This window comes from Borostomias antarcticus (assembly GCF_949987555.1).
Source record: "Borostomias antarcticus genome assembly, chromosome: 24".
NCBI lineage: Eukaryota > Metazoa > Chordata > Actinopteri > Stomiiformes > Stomiidae > Borostomias > Borostomias antarcticus.
This window is the reverse complement of record NC_140257.1, coordinates 18,073,700-18,091,455: the sequence shown is the minus strand read 5'-3', so window position 1 is coordinate 18,091,455 and position 17,756 is coordinate 18,073,700. Positions and strand designations below refer to the sequence as shown.

The 17,756-nt window shown below is 40.7% G+C and overlaps 1 protein-coding gene across 1 annotated transcript in view; it reads right to left on the bottom strand.

The window, feature by feature from the left end:
* Positions 1-3,857, bottom strand: part of nadkb (NAD kinase b) — a 10,598-nt gene extending 6,741 nt beyond the window's left edge. The window contains exons 1-5 of the mRNA XM_084457809.1: positions 3,734-3,857; positions 2,876-3,115; positions 2,389-2,472; positions 910-1,039; positions 336-444 (exon numbers count right to left, since the gene is read on the bottom strand). Of these exons, the coding sequence (XP_084313935.1) occupies positions 336-444; positions 910-1,039; positions 2,389-2,472; positions 2,876-3,114 (562 nt within the window). The 5' untranslated portion in view covers position 3,115; positions 3,734-3,857. The remainder of the gene's footprint in view (positions 1-335; positions 445-909; positions 1,040-2,388; positions 2,473-2,875; positions 3,116-3,733) is intronic.
* Between the last annotated feature and the right edge of the window lie 13,899 nt (positions 3,858-17,756).

The following is a 17,756-nucleotide window of genomic DNA, read 5'->3' as shown; positions in this document are numbered from 1 at the left end:
TCCGCACTGGCCTGTGAGCGGCTAAAGATTCCCCAGGCAGAGCTGGTTGATGCTGCTAGGGAAAGGGATGTCTGGGGCCCCCTGCTGCCTCCGCGACCCAACCCCGGATAAGTGGATGAAGATGGATGGATGGATGGAGTCAACGTCACCTCATGTAGCCTTACGTAGTGTACGTAGCTCGCGCTAGCTTAGCTTGCGTAGAGTATGAATGGGCCTTGTGTTAGATTAGCTTGCGTAGAGTATGAATGGGCCTTGTGTTAGCTTAGCTTGCATAGAGTATGAATGGGCCTTGTGTTAGCTTAGCTTGCGTAGAGTATGAACCGGAGGAGTCTCACCTTCTGTGAAGGTGCAGAGCTGGTTTCGGACGGCGCCAAAGGTCTCATCCTTGGACAGCGTGGCGTCCTCCGCTACCCTCCTCTCCACATAAACCATCATCCGTTTCTCCTGGAACATCACAAATAAACCATCATCCGTTTCTCCTGGAACATCACAAAGTCTCGCTGACAACAGAACGGTCCAGACGTCGCGTCACGTCATCACAAACACCAGACTTGGACCGGCTGGACAGCACGCCATGAATAAAGCAGCCCAACATTCACCCAGCTTGACCGACAGCTCCCTCATGTGGCGCTGGAGGAGGAACACACCGCACACACACACTCACACACACACACACACTCAGATCAGCCAAACAAGAGGAAGGTTTATATTACGCTAATTACCTTTCGGATGTTTTATTCATGGAGTGCTGTCCAGCTTGTCCATATCTTTGATTTTTTATGACATGAAGTTGGCCCCCCTTTCTCTTCTCTCACACACACACACACACACACACACACGCACACACACACACACACACACACACACACACACACACAGTAGGAACAGCCATCAGCAGCAGTGCGCTACCTGTACTAGGAAGCTGCAGAGCTCCTTGAAGGGCTCCACCAGGCTGGCGTCTCTGAGCTTCCTGATGACCAGCACGTTGACCGGGGGCGTGGTCCAGCTCAGCCTCTGGCTGGCGGGGTCCTGGATGTGCCTGACACACACACACACACACACACACACCTTAGCATGAGACAATACACACACAACACACACCTCAGAGACCAACACACACACACACCTCAGCATGAGACAAGCACACACACACACCTAAGCATGAGACAATACACACACAACACACACCTCAACATGAGAGAAGCACACACACACACACCTCAACCTGAGACAAGCACACACAACACACACCTCAACCTGAGACAAGCACACACAACACACACCTCAACCTGAGACAAGCACACACAACACACACCTCAACCTGAGACAAGCACACACACACACCTCAACCTGAGATCCTAATCCCATCACACGAGACACGCACACACACACACACTCTGTACATGTTAAATCATCCCATATTTCTAGATCTGTTCATATTTCTCACATCTTAACTCATTTTTACAGCAATATCTGCTGTAAAACGCCAAAAATAATTCCACATATACTAGGCAACGCAAGCAGTCACTCATTAACAAGAGTGATGAGAGATGGGATGTTGACATAGTTCGCTGGAACAAGGTCCAAAATCCAAACGCTCTCTGATCCGAGTCTCAGTCCAAACCTGCGCTTACCTTCTCGCTCTCTCGTGGTTAACGGGGAGAACGGCGGGCATAGCTGGGCGGTCAGGCTCAGACCCACTCCCACACAGGAAAACACTGACCCACTCCCACCAGGAAAACACTGAGACCCACTCCCACCAGGAAAACACTCAGACCCACTCCCACCAGGAAAACACTCAGACCCACTCCCACAGGAAGACACTGAGACCCACTCCCACACAGGAAAACACTGACCCACTCCCACACAGGAAAACACTGAGACCCACTCCCACCAGGAAAACACTGAGACCCACTCCCACACAGGAAAACACTGACCCACTCCCACACAGGAAAACACTGAGACCCACTCCCACACAGGGAAACACTGAGACCCACTCCCACACAGGAAAACACTGAGACCCACTCCCACACAGGGAAACACTGAGACAAGCTCGCTCTAGGTCTACGCTGTCATATCGATCTGGGGTGTCATCAGAGTCCCGGCCCACAGAACTCCGGACAGCCAATCACAACCTGTCTTATCTCATCTTACAACACGGACAGCCAATCACAACCTGTCTTATCTCATCTTACAACACGGACAGCCAATCACAACCTATCTTATCTCATCTTACAACACAGAGTTATCTAAGTGTGTCAAGGATCCAATCAAACTGAAAACGTAATAGGAAAAACCTCTGTAATACAACACACTCATATATTCTATCGAGTGTGTGTGTGTGTGTGTGTGTGTGTGTGTGTGTGTGTGTTTTCCACCGATGCTTACATGACTGAAGTTGGGTTAGGAAGAATACAGGCTTTGGGTCCGAAATGCGTGGCTGGATATGGTCCATGAAGGAAGTGGGCTCTCCTGTAAGAGGAACACACGCAGTCAGTCAGTCATTCAGTCAGCCAGTCAATCAGCTAGTCAGTCAGTCAGTCAGTCAGTCAATCAGCTAGTCAGTCAGTCAGTCAGTCAGTCAGTCAGTCATTCAGTCAGCCAGTCAGTCAGTCAGTCAGTCAGTCAGTCAGTCAGTCAGTCAGCCAGTCAATCAATCAGCTAGTCAGTCAGCCAGTCAATCAGCTAGTCAGTCAGTCAGTCAGTCAGTCAGTCAGTCAGTTAGTCTGTCAGTCAGTTAGTCTGTCAGTCAATCAGCTAGTCATTCAGTCAGCTAGTCAGCCAGTCAGCCAGTCAATCAGCCAGTCAATCAGCGAGCCAGTCAGTCAGTCAGCCAGTCAGTCAGTCAGTCAGTCGCTCCCTCCTGGTCTCAGACCTCTTTGGAGAGCTCTCTGTCGTATCCGCTGTAGCACCCGGCGGCTCCCACGAGAGGTCATGCTGGCGTGGCGGCCTGCGCGCCTCCGTCTCTCCGGCCGGCCGTTCCTGGTCCTCCCGCCGTCGCCGTGGCGACTTCCCCTGGTGCTGGCGGTGCTGCGTGCAGGGCGGGGCTGACTCCGCCCCCTGGCCCACGCCGCTCTCGGGGACTGGCGTTAGGACCTCATCCACGCCCTGCATCCTGTAGTAAGTAGCACAACGCACAACTAACAGCTGTACATCGGTAAGAAGGATTTTAAAGACTCACTGGGGACGCACGGTGTGCCATGACGCCTTTAAGACAAACGTATTTATGTATGGCTCGAGTAGACGACCCGTGAGACATCACAGCTGAGTGAAACATGGACCCCTGGTGAGCAAGCTAGCATTTCTGGCGAAAACATTTAATGGCGGAAGCAGTTACCGAGTTACTCGACTAGTGAATCTGTTTGTGATAGTAAACTGTCCCAGTCTGTAAAGGTATGATAGTAAACTGGCCCAGTCTGTAAACTGTCCTAGTCTGTGAAGGTATGATAGTAAACTGTCCTAGTCTGTGAAGGTATGATAGTAAACTGTCCTAGTCTGTGAAGGTATGAACACAGCTGCCGCTCGACCACACAACTCAGCGGCACTGTGACCTTGTGCATGTGACAATAGAGGAATACAGCTATGCAAACAAGACAGTTGGGTTGAGCTAGGCAGCCAGACTAGGCAGGCAGAGGCTACTAGTGCTAGCACTAACATGGGTCCAGGCCGGTCGAGTCTATTGAGTAGGTGTCTCAAGCTAACTCAGCTAGCCTGGCTCAGCAGCGGTCCTTACTTCAGCAGCCCGGGTGGGTCATCTGGGCAGGAACGCTAATCAGGGCCAAAATAATACCAGCTTTGAGATGTGTTTGTTGATCATTTAACTTGAAGCGCCCTGCTAAGCTAGCTCATGAGCTATTATAGGAACGAGCTAGTGGGCCAACTCTCAGCTGACACAAACAACACACATGCGGCAGCGGACGAGAATAGACCAATCGAGATGAGCTTCCGGTTGACAGGACACGCCCTCGCCCAGTGAGGGCAGTTCCTCCACGTCTCGATGACGTCATGCGTTAAAGTCGCACTGAAACGGACGTTTGAGATCATCTAACTTCCGTAGTTTGACGTATTTCCGACGTATTTCCATAAAGTTGAAATGTAGAGTAATATCTGAAGTAAGTGTAACCCATAACCTGGCTGCACGCTAAGCTAAAGCTAAGTTCAGGAAATGAATCCCAATGACAGCTAGCTAACGTTAGCTAGTGCTAGCTAGCTAGTGTTAGCTACCTAACTCAAGGCCCGAGGAGTTGGAGATACTGTGCACGTTCTCTCAAAGTGCTTTAGCTAAGGTTAGCTACTACAAGCTAGCTAGTCCTTGTCACCAATACTTGCCTCACAACGTACGTAGCAAAACTATTCACACAGCAAGCAACGTCAGCTGACTGGGACTGTCTTGTGAGTAGAATAACCAGTGTTGTGAAAAACATTTAACAACCGGTCAGTTGATATGTTGCACAGCAATCGAGCAGGACAATATCATTAGGGCTAGGTTAGGTAGCTAGCAAAGTCAGCTTGCCCAGCTGGTATAGGCTCATTCCTATGGGATAGCTTAGTAGTTTGTGATTTAGCAATGGGTTGACTAATCACTAGATCAATATTTTCAGTTGGGGATAGGACTACAACACCACCTGTGCTGTGGCACCAGGAATCTGCTCTAACCACTGTTTTTATTCACCACCATATCATGTTATTGTGCAGATTAAATGTACTGTATGTCTACGCGACACAAAAAAGGCTTTATATAAATGTTATTTTTTTTTTATCAGATACTGCTGAGCAATTCTGATCAGAGATCTGCCACCCAGGGGTGTCTAGTCCAGTCCTAGGCCGAGCAGTGACAAATTCTGTTATTTCCACCTGAAAAAAAACAGAAGGGGTATGTATGGCTTTTTTCTTTTTCAGACCAAATTTATTTCTATCTACAATCTTCATGAACATTCACAGGCATGTAGTACAAGCGATTCTGATCAGAGATCTGCCACTCATGGGTGTCTAGTCCATTCCTAGGTCGAGCAGTGACAAATGTAATTATTTCCACCTGGAAAAAAAACATAAGGGGTATGTATGTATGGCGTTTTTTTTTTTTCAGACCAAATTTATTTTTATCTACAATCTTCATGAACATTCACAGGCATGTAGTACCAGCAATTCTGATCAGAGATCTGCCACCCAGGGGTGTCTAGTCCAGTCCTAGGCCGAGCAGTGACAAATGTAATTATTTCCACCTGAAAAAAAACATAAGGGGTATGTATGGCGTTTTTTTTTTCAGACCAAATTTATTTCTGTCTACAATCTTCATGAACATTCACAGGCATGTAGTGCAAGCAATTCTGATCAGAGATCTGCCACTCATGGGTGTCTAGTACAGTCCTAGGCCGAGCAGTGACAAATTTTGTTATTTCCACCTGAAAAAAAACATAATGGGTATGTATGGCGTTTTTTCTTTTGAAGACCAAATTTATTTCTATCTACAATCTTCATGAACATTCACAGGCATGTAGTACAAGCAATTCTGATCAGAGATCTGCCACTCATAGGTGTCTAGTCCATTCCTAGGCTGAGCAGTGACAAATGTAATTATTTCCACCTGAAAAAAAACATAAGGGGTATGTATGGCGGGGTTTTTTTCAGATCAAATTTATTTTTTATCTACAATCTTCATGAACATTGACAGGTATGTAGTACAAGCAATTCTGATTAGAGATCTGCCACCCAGGGGTGTCTAGTCCAGTCCTAGGCCGAGCAGTGACAAATTTTGTTATTTCCACCTGAAAAAAAACATAAGGGGTATGTATGGCGTTTTTTTTTTTCAGACCAAATTTATTTCTATCTACAATCTTCATGAACATTCACAGGCATGTAGTACAAGCAATTCTGATCAGAGATCTGCCACTCATGGGTGTCTAGTCCATTCCTAGGTCAAGCAGTGACAAATTTAAGTATTTCCACCTGAAAAAAATATAAGGGGTATTTATGGCGGGGTTTTTTTCAGACCAAATTTATTTTTATCTACAATCTTCATGAACATTCAATGGCATGTAGTACAAGCAATTCTGATCAGAGATCTGCCACCCAGGGGTGTCTAGTCCAGTCCTAGGCCGAGCAGTGTCGAATTTTGTTATTTCCACCTGAAAAAAAACATAAGGGGTGTGTATGGTGTTTTTTCTTTTTCAGACTAAATTTACTTCTATCTACAATCTTCATGAACATTCACAGGCATGTAGTACAAGCAATTCTGATCAGAGATCTGCCACTCATGGGTGTCTAGTCCATTCCTAGGTCGAGCAGTGACGAATGTAATTATTTCCACCTGGAAAAAAAACATAAGGGGTATGTATGGCGTTTTTTTTTTTCAGACCAAATTTATTTCTATCTACAATCTTCATGAACATTCACAGGCATGTAGTACAAGCAATTCTGATCAGAGATCTGCCACTCATGGGTGTCTAGTCCATTCCTAGGTCGAGCAGTGACAAATTTAAGTATTTCCACCTGAAAAAAAACAAGGGGTATTTATGGCGGGGTTTTTTTCAGACCAAATTTATTTTTATCTACAATCTTCATGAACATTCAATGGCATGTAGTACAAGCAATTCTGATCAGAGATCTGCCACCCAGGGGTGTCTAGTCCAGTCCTAGGCCGAGCAGTGTCAAATTTTGTTATTTCCACCTGAAAAAAAACATAAGGGGTGTGTATGGCGTTTTTTCTTTTTCAGACCAAATTTACTTCTATCTACAATCTTCATGAACATTCACAGGCATGTAGTACAAGCAATTCTGATCAGAGATCTGCCACCCAGGGGTGTCTAGTCCAGTCCTAGGCCGAGCAGTGTCAAATTTTGTTATTTCCACCTGAAAAAAAACATAAGGGGTGTGTATGGCGTTTTTTCTTTTTCAGACCAAATTTACTTCTATCTACAATCTTCATGAACATTCACAGGCATGTAGTACAAGCAATTCTGATCAGAGATCTGCCACCCAGGGGTGTCTAGTCCAGTCCTAGGCTGAGCAGTGACAAATTTTGTTATTTCAACCTGAAAAAAAACATAACGGGTATGTATGGCATTTTTTTTCCAGACCAAATTTATTTCTATCTACAATCTTCATGAACATTCACAGGCATGTAGTGCATGTCCTAGGCTAATAATGATAAAAATAATGATAAAAATAAATAAAATAAAAACACTAGGGTGTCTAGTCCATTACTAGGCCGAGCAGTGAACAATTTAATTATGTCCACCTGAAAAAAAACATAAGGGGTATGTATGGCGTTTTTTTTTCAGACCAAATTTTTTTTTATCTACAATCCTCATGCACTTTCACAGGTATGTAGTACAAACAGTTCTGATTATAGATCTGCCACCCAGGGGTGTCTAGTCCATTACTAGGCCAAGCAGTGAACAATTTAATTATGTCCACCTGAAAAAAAACATAAGGGGTATGTATGGCTTTTTTTTTTTCAGACCAAATTTATTTTTATCTACAATCTTCATGAACATTCACAGGTATGTAGTACAAGCAATTCTGATCAGAGATCTGCCACCCAGGTGTTTCTAGTCCATTACTAGGCCAAGCAGTGAACAATTTAATTATGTCCACCTGAAAAAAAACATAAGGGGTATGTATGGCGTTTTTTTTTCCAGACCAAATTTATTTTTATTTACAATCTTCATGAACATTCACATGTATGTAGTACAAACAGTTCTGATTATAGATCTGCCACCCAGGGGTGTCTAGTCCATTACTAGGCCGAGCAGTGAACAATTTAATTATGTCCACCTGAAAAAAAACATAAGGGGTATGTATGGCGTTTTTTTTTCAGACCAAATTTATTTTTATCTACAATCCTCATGCACTTTCACAGGTATGTAGTACAAACAGTTCTGATTATAGATCTGCCACCCAGGGGTGTCTAGTCCATTACTAGGCCGAGCAGTGAACAATTTAATTATGTCCACCTGAAAAAAAACATAAGGGGTATGTATGGCGTTTTTTTTTCAGACCAAATTTATTTTTTGTCTACAATCTTCATGAGCATTCACAGGTATGTAGTACAAACAGTTCTGATTATAGATCTGCCACCCAGGGGTGTCTAGTCCATTACTAGGCCGAGCAGTGAACAATTTAATTATGTCCACCTGAAAAAAAACATAAGGGGTATGTATGGCGTTTTCTTTTCAGACCAAATTTATTTTTATCTACAATCCTCATGCACTTTCACAGGTATGTAGTACAAACAGTTCTGATTATAGATCTGCCACCCAGGGGTGACTAGTCCATTACTAGGCCGAGCAGTGAACAATTTAATTATGTCCACCTGAAAAAAAACATAAGGGGTATGTATGGCGTTTTTTTTTCAGACCAAATTTATTTTTTGTCTACAATCTTCATGAGCATTCACAGGTATGTAGTACAAACAGTTCTGATTATAGATCTGCCACCCAGGGGTGTCTAGTCCATTACTAGGCCGAGCAGTGAACAATTTAATTATGTCCACCTGAAAAAAAACATAAGGGGTATGTATGGCGTTTTCTTTTCAGACCAAATTTATTTTTATCTACAATCCTCATGCACTTTCACAGGTATGTAGTACAAACAGTTCTGATTATAGATCTGCCACCCAGGGGTGACTAGTCCATTACTAGGCCGAGCAGTGAACAATTTAATTATGTCCACCTGAAAAAAAACATAAGGTGTATGTATGGCGTTTTTTTTTCAGACCAAATTTATTTTTATCTACAATCCTCATGCACTTTCACAGGTATGTAGTACAAACAGTTCTGATTATAGATCTGCCACCCAGGGGTGTCTAGTCCATTACTAGGCCGAGCAGTGAACAATTTAATTATGTCCACCTGAAAAAAAACATAAGGGGTATGTATGGCGTTTTTTTTTCAGACCAAATTTATTTTTATCTACAATCCTCATGCACTTTCACAGGTATGTAGTACAAACAGTTCTGATTATAGATCTGCCACCCAGGGGTGTCTAGTCCATTACTAGGCCGAGCAGTGAACAATTTAATTATGTCCACCTGAAAAAAAACATAAGGGGTATGTATGGCGTTTATTTTTCAGACCAAATTTATTTTTATCTACAATCCTCATGCACTTTCACAGGTATGTAGTACAAACAGTTCTGATTATAGATCTGCCACCCAGGGGTGTCTAGTCCATTACTAGGCCGAGCAGTGAACAATTTAATTATGTCCACCTGAAAAAAAACATAAGGGGTATGTATGGTGTTTTTTTTTCAGACCAAATTTATTTTTATCTACAATCCTCATGCACTTTCACTGGTATGTAGTACAAACAGTTCTGATTATAGATCTGCCACCCAGGGGTGTCTAGTCCATTACTAGGCCGAGCAGTGAACAATTTAATTATGTCCACCTGAAAAAAAACATAAGGGGTATGTATGGCTTTTTTTTTTCAGACCAAATTAATTTTTATCTACAATCCTCATGAACATTCACAGGTATGTAGTACATCAGTTCTGATTATAGATCTGCCACCCAGGGGTGTCTAGTCCATTACTAGGCCGAGCAGTGAACAATTTAATTTTGTCCACCTGAAAAAAAACGTAAGGGGTATGTATGGCGTTTTTTTTTCAGACCAAATTTATTTTTATCTACAATCCTCATGCACTTTCACAGGTATGTAGTACAAACAGTTCTGATTATAGATCTGCCACCCAGGGGTGACTAGTCCATTACTAGGCCGAGCAGTGAACAATTTAATTATGTCCACCTGAAAAAAAACATAAGGGGTATGTATGGCGTTTTTTTTTCAGACCAAATTTATTTTTATCTACAATCCTCATGCACTTTCACAGGTATGTAGTACAAACAGTTCTGATTATAGATCTGCCACCCAGGGGTGTCTAGTCCATTACTAGGCCGAGCAGTGAACAATTTAATTTTGTCCACCTGAAAAAAAACGTAAGGGGTATGTATGGCGTTTTTTTTTCAGACCAAATTTATTTTTATCTACAATCCTCATGCACTTTCACAGGTATGTAGTACAAACAGTTCTGATTATAGATCTGCCACCCAGGGGTGTCTAGTCCATTACTAGGCCGAGCAGTGAACAATTTAATTTTGTCCACCTGAAAAAAAACGTAAGGGGTATGTATGGCGTTTTTTTTTCAGACCAAATTTATTTTTATCTACAATCCTCATGCACTTTCACAGGTATGTAGTACAAACAGTTCTGATTATAGATCTGCCACCCAGGGGTGACTAGTCCATTACTAGTCCGAGCAGTGAACAATTTAATTATGTCCACCTGAAAAAAAACATAAGGGGTATGTATGGTGTTTTTTTTTCAGACCAAATTTATTTTTATCTACAATCCTCATGCACTTTCACAGGTATGTAGTACAAACAGTTCTGATTATAGATCTGCCACCCAGGGGTGTCTAGTCCATTACTAGGCCGAGCAGTGAACAATTTAATTATGTCCACCTGAAAAAAAACATAAGGGGTATGTATGGCGTTTTTTTTTCAGACCAAATTTTTTTTTATCTACAATCCTCATGCACTTTCACAGGTATGTAGTACAAACAGTTCTGATTATAGATCTGCCACCCAGGGGTGTCTAGTCCATTACTAGGCCGAGCAGTGAACAATTTAATTATGTCCACCTGAAAAAAAACATAAGGGGTATGTATGGCTTTTTTTTTTTCAGACCAAATTTATTTTTATCTACAATCTTCATGAACATTCACAGGTATGTAGTACAAGCAATTCTGATCAGAGATCTGCCACCCAGGTGTTTCTAGTCCATTACTAGGCCAAGCAGTGAACAATTTAATTATGTCCACCTGAAAAAAAACATAAGGGGTATGTATGGCGTTTTTTTTTCCAGACCAAATTTATTTTTATTTACAATCTTCATGAACATTCACATGTATGTAGTACAAACAGTTCTGATTATAGATCTGCCACCCAGGGGTGTCTAGTCCATTACTAGGCCGAGCAGTGAACAATTTAATTATGTCCACCTGAAAAAAAACATAAGGGGTATGTATGGCGTTTTTTTTTCAGACCAAATTTATTTTTATCTACAATCCTCATGCACTTTCACAGGTATGTAGTACAAACAGTTCTGATTATAGATCTGCCACCCAGGGGTGTCTAGTCCATTACTAGGCCGAGCAGTGAACAATTTAATTATGTCCACCTGAAAAAAAACATAAGGGGTATGTATGGCGTTTTTTTTTCAGACCAAATTTATTTTTTGTCTACAATCTTCATGAGCATTCACAGGTATGTAGTACAAACAGTTCTGATTATAGATCTGCCACCCAGGGGTGTCTAGTCCATTACTAGGCCGAGCAGTGAACAATTTAATTATGTCCACCTGAAAAAAAACATAAGGGGTATGTATGGCGTTTTCTTTTCAGACCAAATTTATTTTTATCTACAATCCTCATGCACTTTCACAGGTATGTAGTACAAACAGTTCTGATTATAGATCTGCCACCCAGGGGTGACTAGTCCATTACTAGGCCGAGCAGTGAACAATTTAATTATGTCCACCTGAAAAAAAACATAAGGGGTATGTATGGCGTTTTTTTTTCAGACCAAATTTATTTTTTGTCTACAATCTTCATGAGCATTCACAGGTATGTAGTACAAACAGTTCTGATTATAGATCTGCCACCCAGGGGTGTCTAGTCCATTACTAGGCCGAGCAGTGAACAATTTAATTATGTCCACCTGAAAAAAAACATAAGGGGTATGTATGGCGTTTTCTTTTCAGACCAAATTTATTTTTATCTACAATCCTCATGCACTTTCACAGGTATGTAGTACAAACAGTTCTGATTATAGATCTGCCACCCAGGGGTGACTAGTCCATTACTAGGCCGAGCAGTGAACAATTTAATTATGTCCACCTGAAAAAAAACATAAGGTGTATGTATGGCGTTTTTTTTTCAGACCAAATTTATTTTTATCTACAATCCTCATGCACTTTCACAGGTATGTAGTACAAACAGTTCTGATTATAGATCTGCCACCCAGGGGTGTCTAGTCCATTACTAGGCCGAGCAGTGAACAATTTAATTATGTCCACCTGAAAAAAAACATAAGGGGTATGTATGGCGTTTTTTTTTCAGACCAAATTTATTTTTATCTACAATCCTCATGCACTTTCACAGGTATGTAGTACAAACAGTTCTGATTATAGATCTGCCACCCAGGGGTGTCTAGTCCATTACTAGGCCGAGCAGTGAACAATTTAATTATGTCCACCTGAAAAAAAACATAAGGGGTATGTATGGTGTTTTTTTTTCAGACCAAATTTATTTTTATCTACAATCCTCATGCACTTTCACTGGTATGTAGTACAAACAGTTCTGATTATAGATCTGCCACCCAGGGGTGTCTAGTCCATTACTAGGCCGAGCAGTGAACAATTTAATTATGTCCACCTGAAAAAAAACATAAGGGGTATGTATGGCTTTTTTTTTTCAGACCAAATTAATTTTTATCTACAATCCTCATGAACATTCACAGGTATGTAGTACATCAGTTCTGATTATAGATCTGCCACCCAGGGGTGTCTAGTCCATTACTAGGCCGAGCAGTGAACAATTTAATTTTGTCCACCTGAAAAAAAACGTAAGGGGTATGTATGGCGTTTTTTTTTCAGACCAAATTTATTTTTATCTACAATCCTCATGCACTTTCACAGGTATGTAGTACAAACAGTTCTGATTATAGATCTGCCACCCAGGGGTGACTAGTCCATTACTAGGCCGAGCAGTGAACAATTTAATTATGTCCACCTGAAAAAAAACATAAGGGGTATGTATGGCGTTTTTTTTTCAGACCAAATTTATTTTTATCTACAATCCTCATGCACTTTCACAGGTATGTAGTACAAACAGTTCTGATTATAGATCTGCCACCCAGGGGTGTCTAGTCCATTACTAGGCCGAGCAGTGAACAATTTAATTTTGTCCACCTGAAAAAAAACGTAAGGGGTATGTATGGCGTTTTTTTTTCAGACCAAATTTATTTTTATCTACAATCCTCATGCACTTTCACAGGTATGTAGTACAAACAGTTCTGATTATAGATCTGCCACCCAGGGGTGTCTAGTCCATTACTAGGCCGAGCAGTGAACAATTTAATTTTGTCCACCTGAAAAAAAACGTAAGGGGTATGTATGGCGTTTTTTTTTCAGACCAAATTTATTTTTATCTACAATCCTCATGCACTTTCACAGGTATGTAGTACAAACAGTTCTGATTATAGATCTGCCACACAGGGGTGACTAGTCCATTACTAGTCCGAGCAGTGAACAATTTAATTATGTCCACCTGAAAAAAAACATAAGGGGTATGTATGGTGTTTTTTTTTCAGACCAAATTTATTTTTATCTACAATCCTCATGCACTTTCACAGGTATGTAGTACAAACAGTTCTGATTATAGATCTGCCACCCAGGGGTGACTAGTCCATTACTAGGCCGAGCAGTGAACAATTTAATTATGTCCACCTGAAAAAAAACATAAGGGGTATGTATGGCGTTTTTTTTTCAGACCAAATTTATTTTTATCTACAATCCTCATGCACTTTCACAGGTATGTAGTACAAACAGTTCTGATTATAGATCTGCCACCCAGGGGTGTCTAGTCCATTACTAGGCCGAGCAGTGAACAATTTAATTATGTCCACCTGAAAAAAAACATAAGGGGTATGTATGGCTTTTTTTTTTTCAGACCAAATTTATTTTTATCTACAATCTTCATGAACATTCACAGGTATGTAGTACAAACAGTTCTGATTATAGATCTGCCACCCAGGGGTGTCTAGTCCATTACTAGGCCGAGCAGTGAACAATTTAATTTTGTCCACCTGAAAAAAAACGTAAGGGGTATGTATGGCGTTTTTTTTTCAGACCAAATTTATTTTTATCTACAATCCTCATGCACTTTCACAGGTATGTAGTACAAACAGTTCTGATTATAGATCTGCCACCCAGGGGTGACTAGTCCATTACTAGGCCGAGCAGTGAACAATTTAATTATGTCCACCTGAAAAAAAACATAAGGGGTATGTATGGTGTTTTTTTTTCAGACCAAATTTATTTTTATCTACAATCCTCATGCACTTTCACAGGTATGTAGTACAAACAGTTCTGATTATAGATCTGCCACCCAGGGGTGACTAGTCCATTACTAGGCCGAGCAGTGAACAATTTAATTATGTCCACCTGAAAAAAAACATAAGGGGTATGTATGGCGTTTTTTTTTCAGACCAAATTTATTTTTATCTACAATCCTCATGCACTTTCACAGGTATGTAGTACAAACAGTTCTGATTATAGATCTGCCACCCAGGGGTGTCTAGTCCATTACTAGGCCGAGCAGTGAACAATTTAATTATGTCCACCTGAAAAAAAACATAAGGGGTATGTATGGCTTTTTTTTTTTTCAGACCAAATTTATTTTTATCTACAATCTTCATGAACATTCACAGGTATGTAGTACAAACAGTTCTGATTATAGATCTGCCACCCAGGGGTGTCTAGTCCATTACTAGGCCGAGCAGTGAACAATTTAATTTTGTCCACCTGAAAAAAAACATAAGGGGTATGTATGGTGTTTTTTTTTCAGACCAAATTTATTTTTATCTACAATCCTCATGCACTTTCACAGGTATGTAGTACAAACAGTTCTGATTATAGATCTGCCACCCAGGGGTGACTAGTCCATTACTAGGCCGAGCAGTGAACAATTTAATTATGTCCACCTGAAATTTTTTTTTTATTTTTATCTACAATCCTCATGCACTTTCACAGGTATGTAGTACAAACAGTTCTGATTATAGATCTGCCACCCAGGGGTGTCTAGTCCATTACTAGGCCGAGCAGTGAACAATTTAATTATGTCCACCTGAAAAAAAACATAAGGGGTATGTATGGTGTTTTTTTTTCAGACCAAATTTATTTTTATCTACAATCCTCATGCACTTTCACTGGTATGTAGTACAAACAGTTCTGATTATAGATCTGCCACCCAGGGGTGTCTAGTCCATTACTAGGCCGAGCAGTGAACAATTTAATTATGTCCACCTGAAAAAAAACATAAGGGGTATGTATGGCTTTTTTTTTTCAGACCAAATTAATTTTTATCTACAATCCTCATGAACATTCACAGGTATGTAGTACATCAGTTCTGATTATAGATCTGCCACCCAGGGGTGTCTAGTCCATTACTAGGCCGAGCAGTGAACAATTTAATTTTGTCCACCTGAAAAAAAACGTAAGGGGTATGTATGGCGTTTTTTTTTCAGACCAAATTTATTTTTATCTACAATCCTCATGCACTTTCACAGGTATGTAGTACAAACAGTTCTGATTATAGATCTGCCACCCAGGGGTGACTAGTCCATTACTAGGCCGAGCAGTGAACAATTTAATTATGTCCACCTGAAAAAAAACATAAGGGGTATGTATGGCGTTTTTTTTTCAGACCAAATTTATTTTTATCTACAATCCTCATGCACTTTCACAGGTATGTAGTACAAACAGTTCTGATTATAGATCTGCCACCCAGGGGTGTCTAGTCCATTACTAGGCCGAGCAGTGAACAATTTAATTTTGTCCACCTGAAAAAAAACGTAAGGGGTATGTATGGCGTTTTTTTTTCAGACCAAATTTATTTTTATCTACAATCCTCATGCACTTTCACAGGTATGTAGTACAAACAGTTCTGATTATAGATCTGCCACCCAGGGGTGTCTAGTCCATTACTAGGCCGAGCAGTGAACAATTTAATTTTGTCCACCTGAAAAAAAACGTAAGGGGTATGTATGGCGTTTTTTTTTCAGACCAAATTTATTTTTATCTACAATCCTCATGCACTTTCACAGGTATGTAGTACAAACAGTTCTGATTATAGATCTGCCACACAGGGGTGACTAGTCCATTACTAGTCCGAGCAGTGAACAATTTAATTATGTCCACCTGAAAAAAAACATAAGGGGTATGTATGGTGTTTTTTTTTCAGACCAAATTTATTTTTATCTACAATCCTCATGCACTTTCACAGGTATGTAGTACAAACAGTTCTGATTATAGATCTGCCACCCAGGGGTGACTAGTCCATTACTAGGCCGAGCAGTGAACAATTTAATTATGTCCACCTGAAAAAAAACATAAGGGGTATGTATGGCGTTTTTTTTTCAGACCAAATTTATTTTTATCTACAATCCTCATGCACTTTCACAGGTATGTAGTACAAACAGTTCTGATTATAGATCTGCCACCCAGGGGTGTCTAGTCCATTACTAGGCCGAGCAGTGAACAATTTAATTATGTCCACCTGAAAAAAAACATAAGGGGTATGTATGGCTTTTTTTTTTTCAGACCAAATTTATTTTTATCTACAATCTTCATGAACATTCACAGGTATGTAGTACAAACAGTTCTGATTATAGATCTGCCACCCAGGGGTGTCTAGTCCATTACTAGGCCGAGCAGTGAACAATTTAATTTTGTCCACCTGAAAAAAAACGTAAGGGGTATGTATGGCGTTTTTTTTTCAGACCAAATTTATTTTTATCTACAATCCTCATGCACTTTCACAGGTATGTAGTACAAACAGTTCTGATTATAGATCTGCCACCCAGGGGTGACTAGTCCATTACTAGGCCGAGCAGTGAACAATTTAATTATGTCCACCTGAAAAAAAACATAAGGGGTATGTATGGTGTTTTTTTTTCAGACCAAATTTATTTTTATCTACAATCCTCATGCACTTTCACAGGTATGTAGTACAAACAGTTCTGATTATAGATCTGCCACCCAGGGGTGACTAGTCCATTACTAGGCCGAGCAGTGAACAATTTAATTATGTCCACCTGAAAAAAAACATAAGGGGTATGTATGGCGTTTTTTTTTCAGACCAAATTTATTTTTATCTACAATCCTCATGCACTTTCACAGGTATGTAGTACAAACAGTTCTGATTATAGATCTGCCACCCAGGGGTGTCTAGTCCATTACTAGGCCGAGCAGTGAACAATTTAATTATGTCCACCTGAAAAAAAACATAAGGGGTATGTATGGCTTTTTTTTTTTCAGACCAAATTTATTTTTATCTACAATCTTCATGAACATTCACAGGTATGTAGTACAAACAGTTCTGATTATAGATCTGCCACCCAGGGGTGTCTAGTCCATTACTAGGCCGAGCAGTGAACAATTTAATTTTGTCCACCTGAAAAAAAACATAAGGGGTATGTATGGTGTTTTTTTTTCAGACCAAATTTATTTTTATCTACAATCCTCATGCACTTTCACAGGTATGTAGTACAAACAGTTCTGATTATAGATCTGCCACCCAGGGGTGACTAGTCCATTACTAGGCCGAGCAGTGAACAATTTAATTATGTCCACCTGAAAATTTTTTTTTATTTTTATCTACAATCCTCATGCACTTTCACAGGTATGTAGTACAAACAGTTCTGATTATAGATCTGCCACCCAGGGGTGTCTAGTCCATTACTAGGCCGAGCAGTGAACAATTTAATTATGTCCACCTGAAAAAAAACATAAGGGGTATGTATGGCTTTTTTTTTTTCAGACCAAATTTATTTTTATCTACAATCTTCATGAACATTCACAGGTATGTAGTACAAACAGTTCTGATTATAGATCTGCCACCCAGGGGTGTCTAGTCCATTACTAGGCCGAGCAGTGAACAATTTAATTTTGTCCACCTGAAAAAAAACGTAAGGG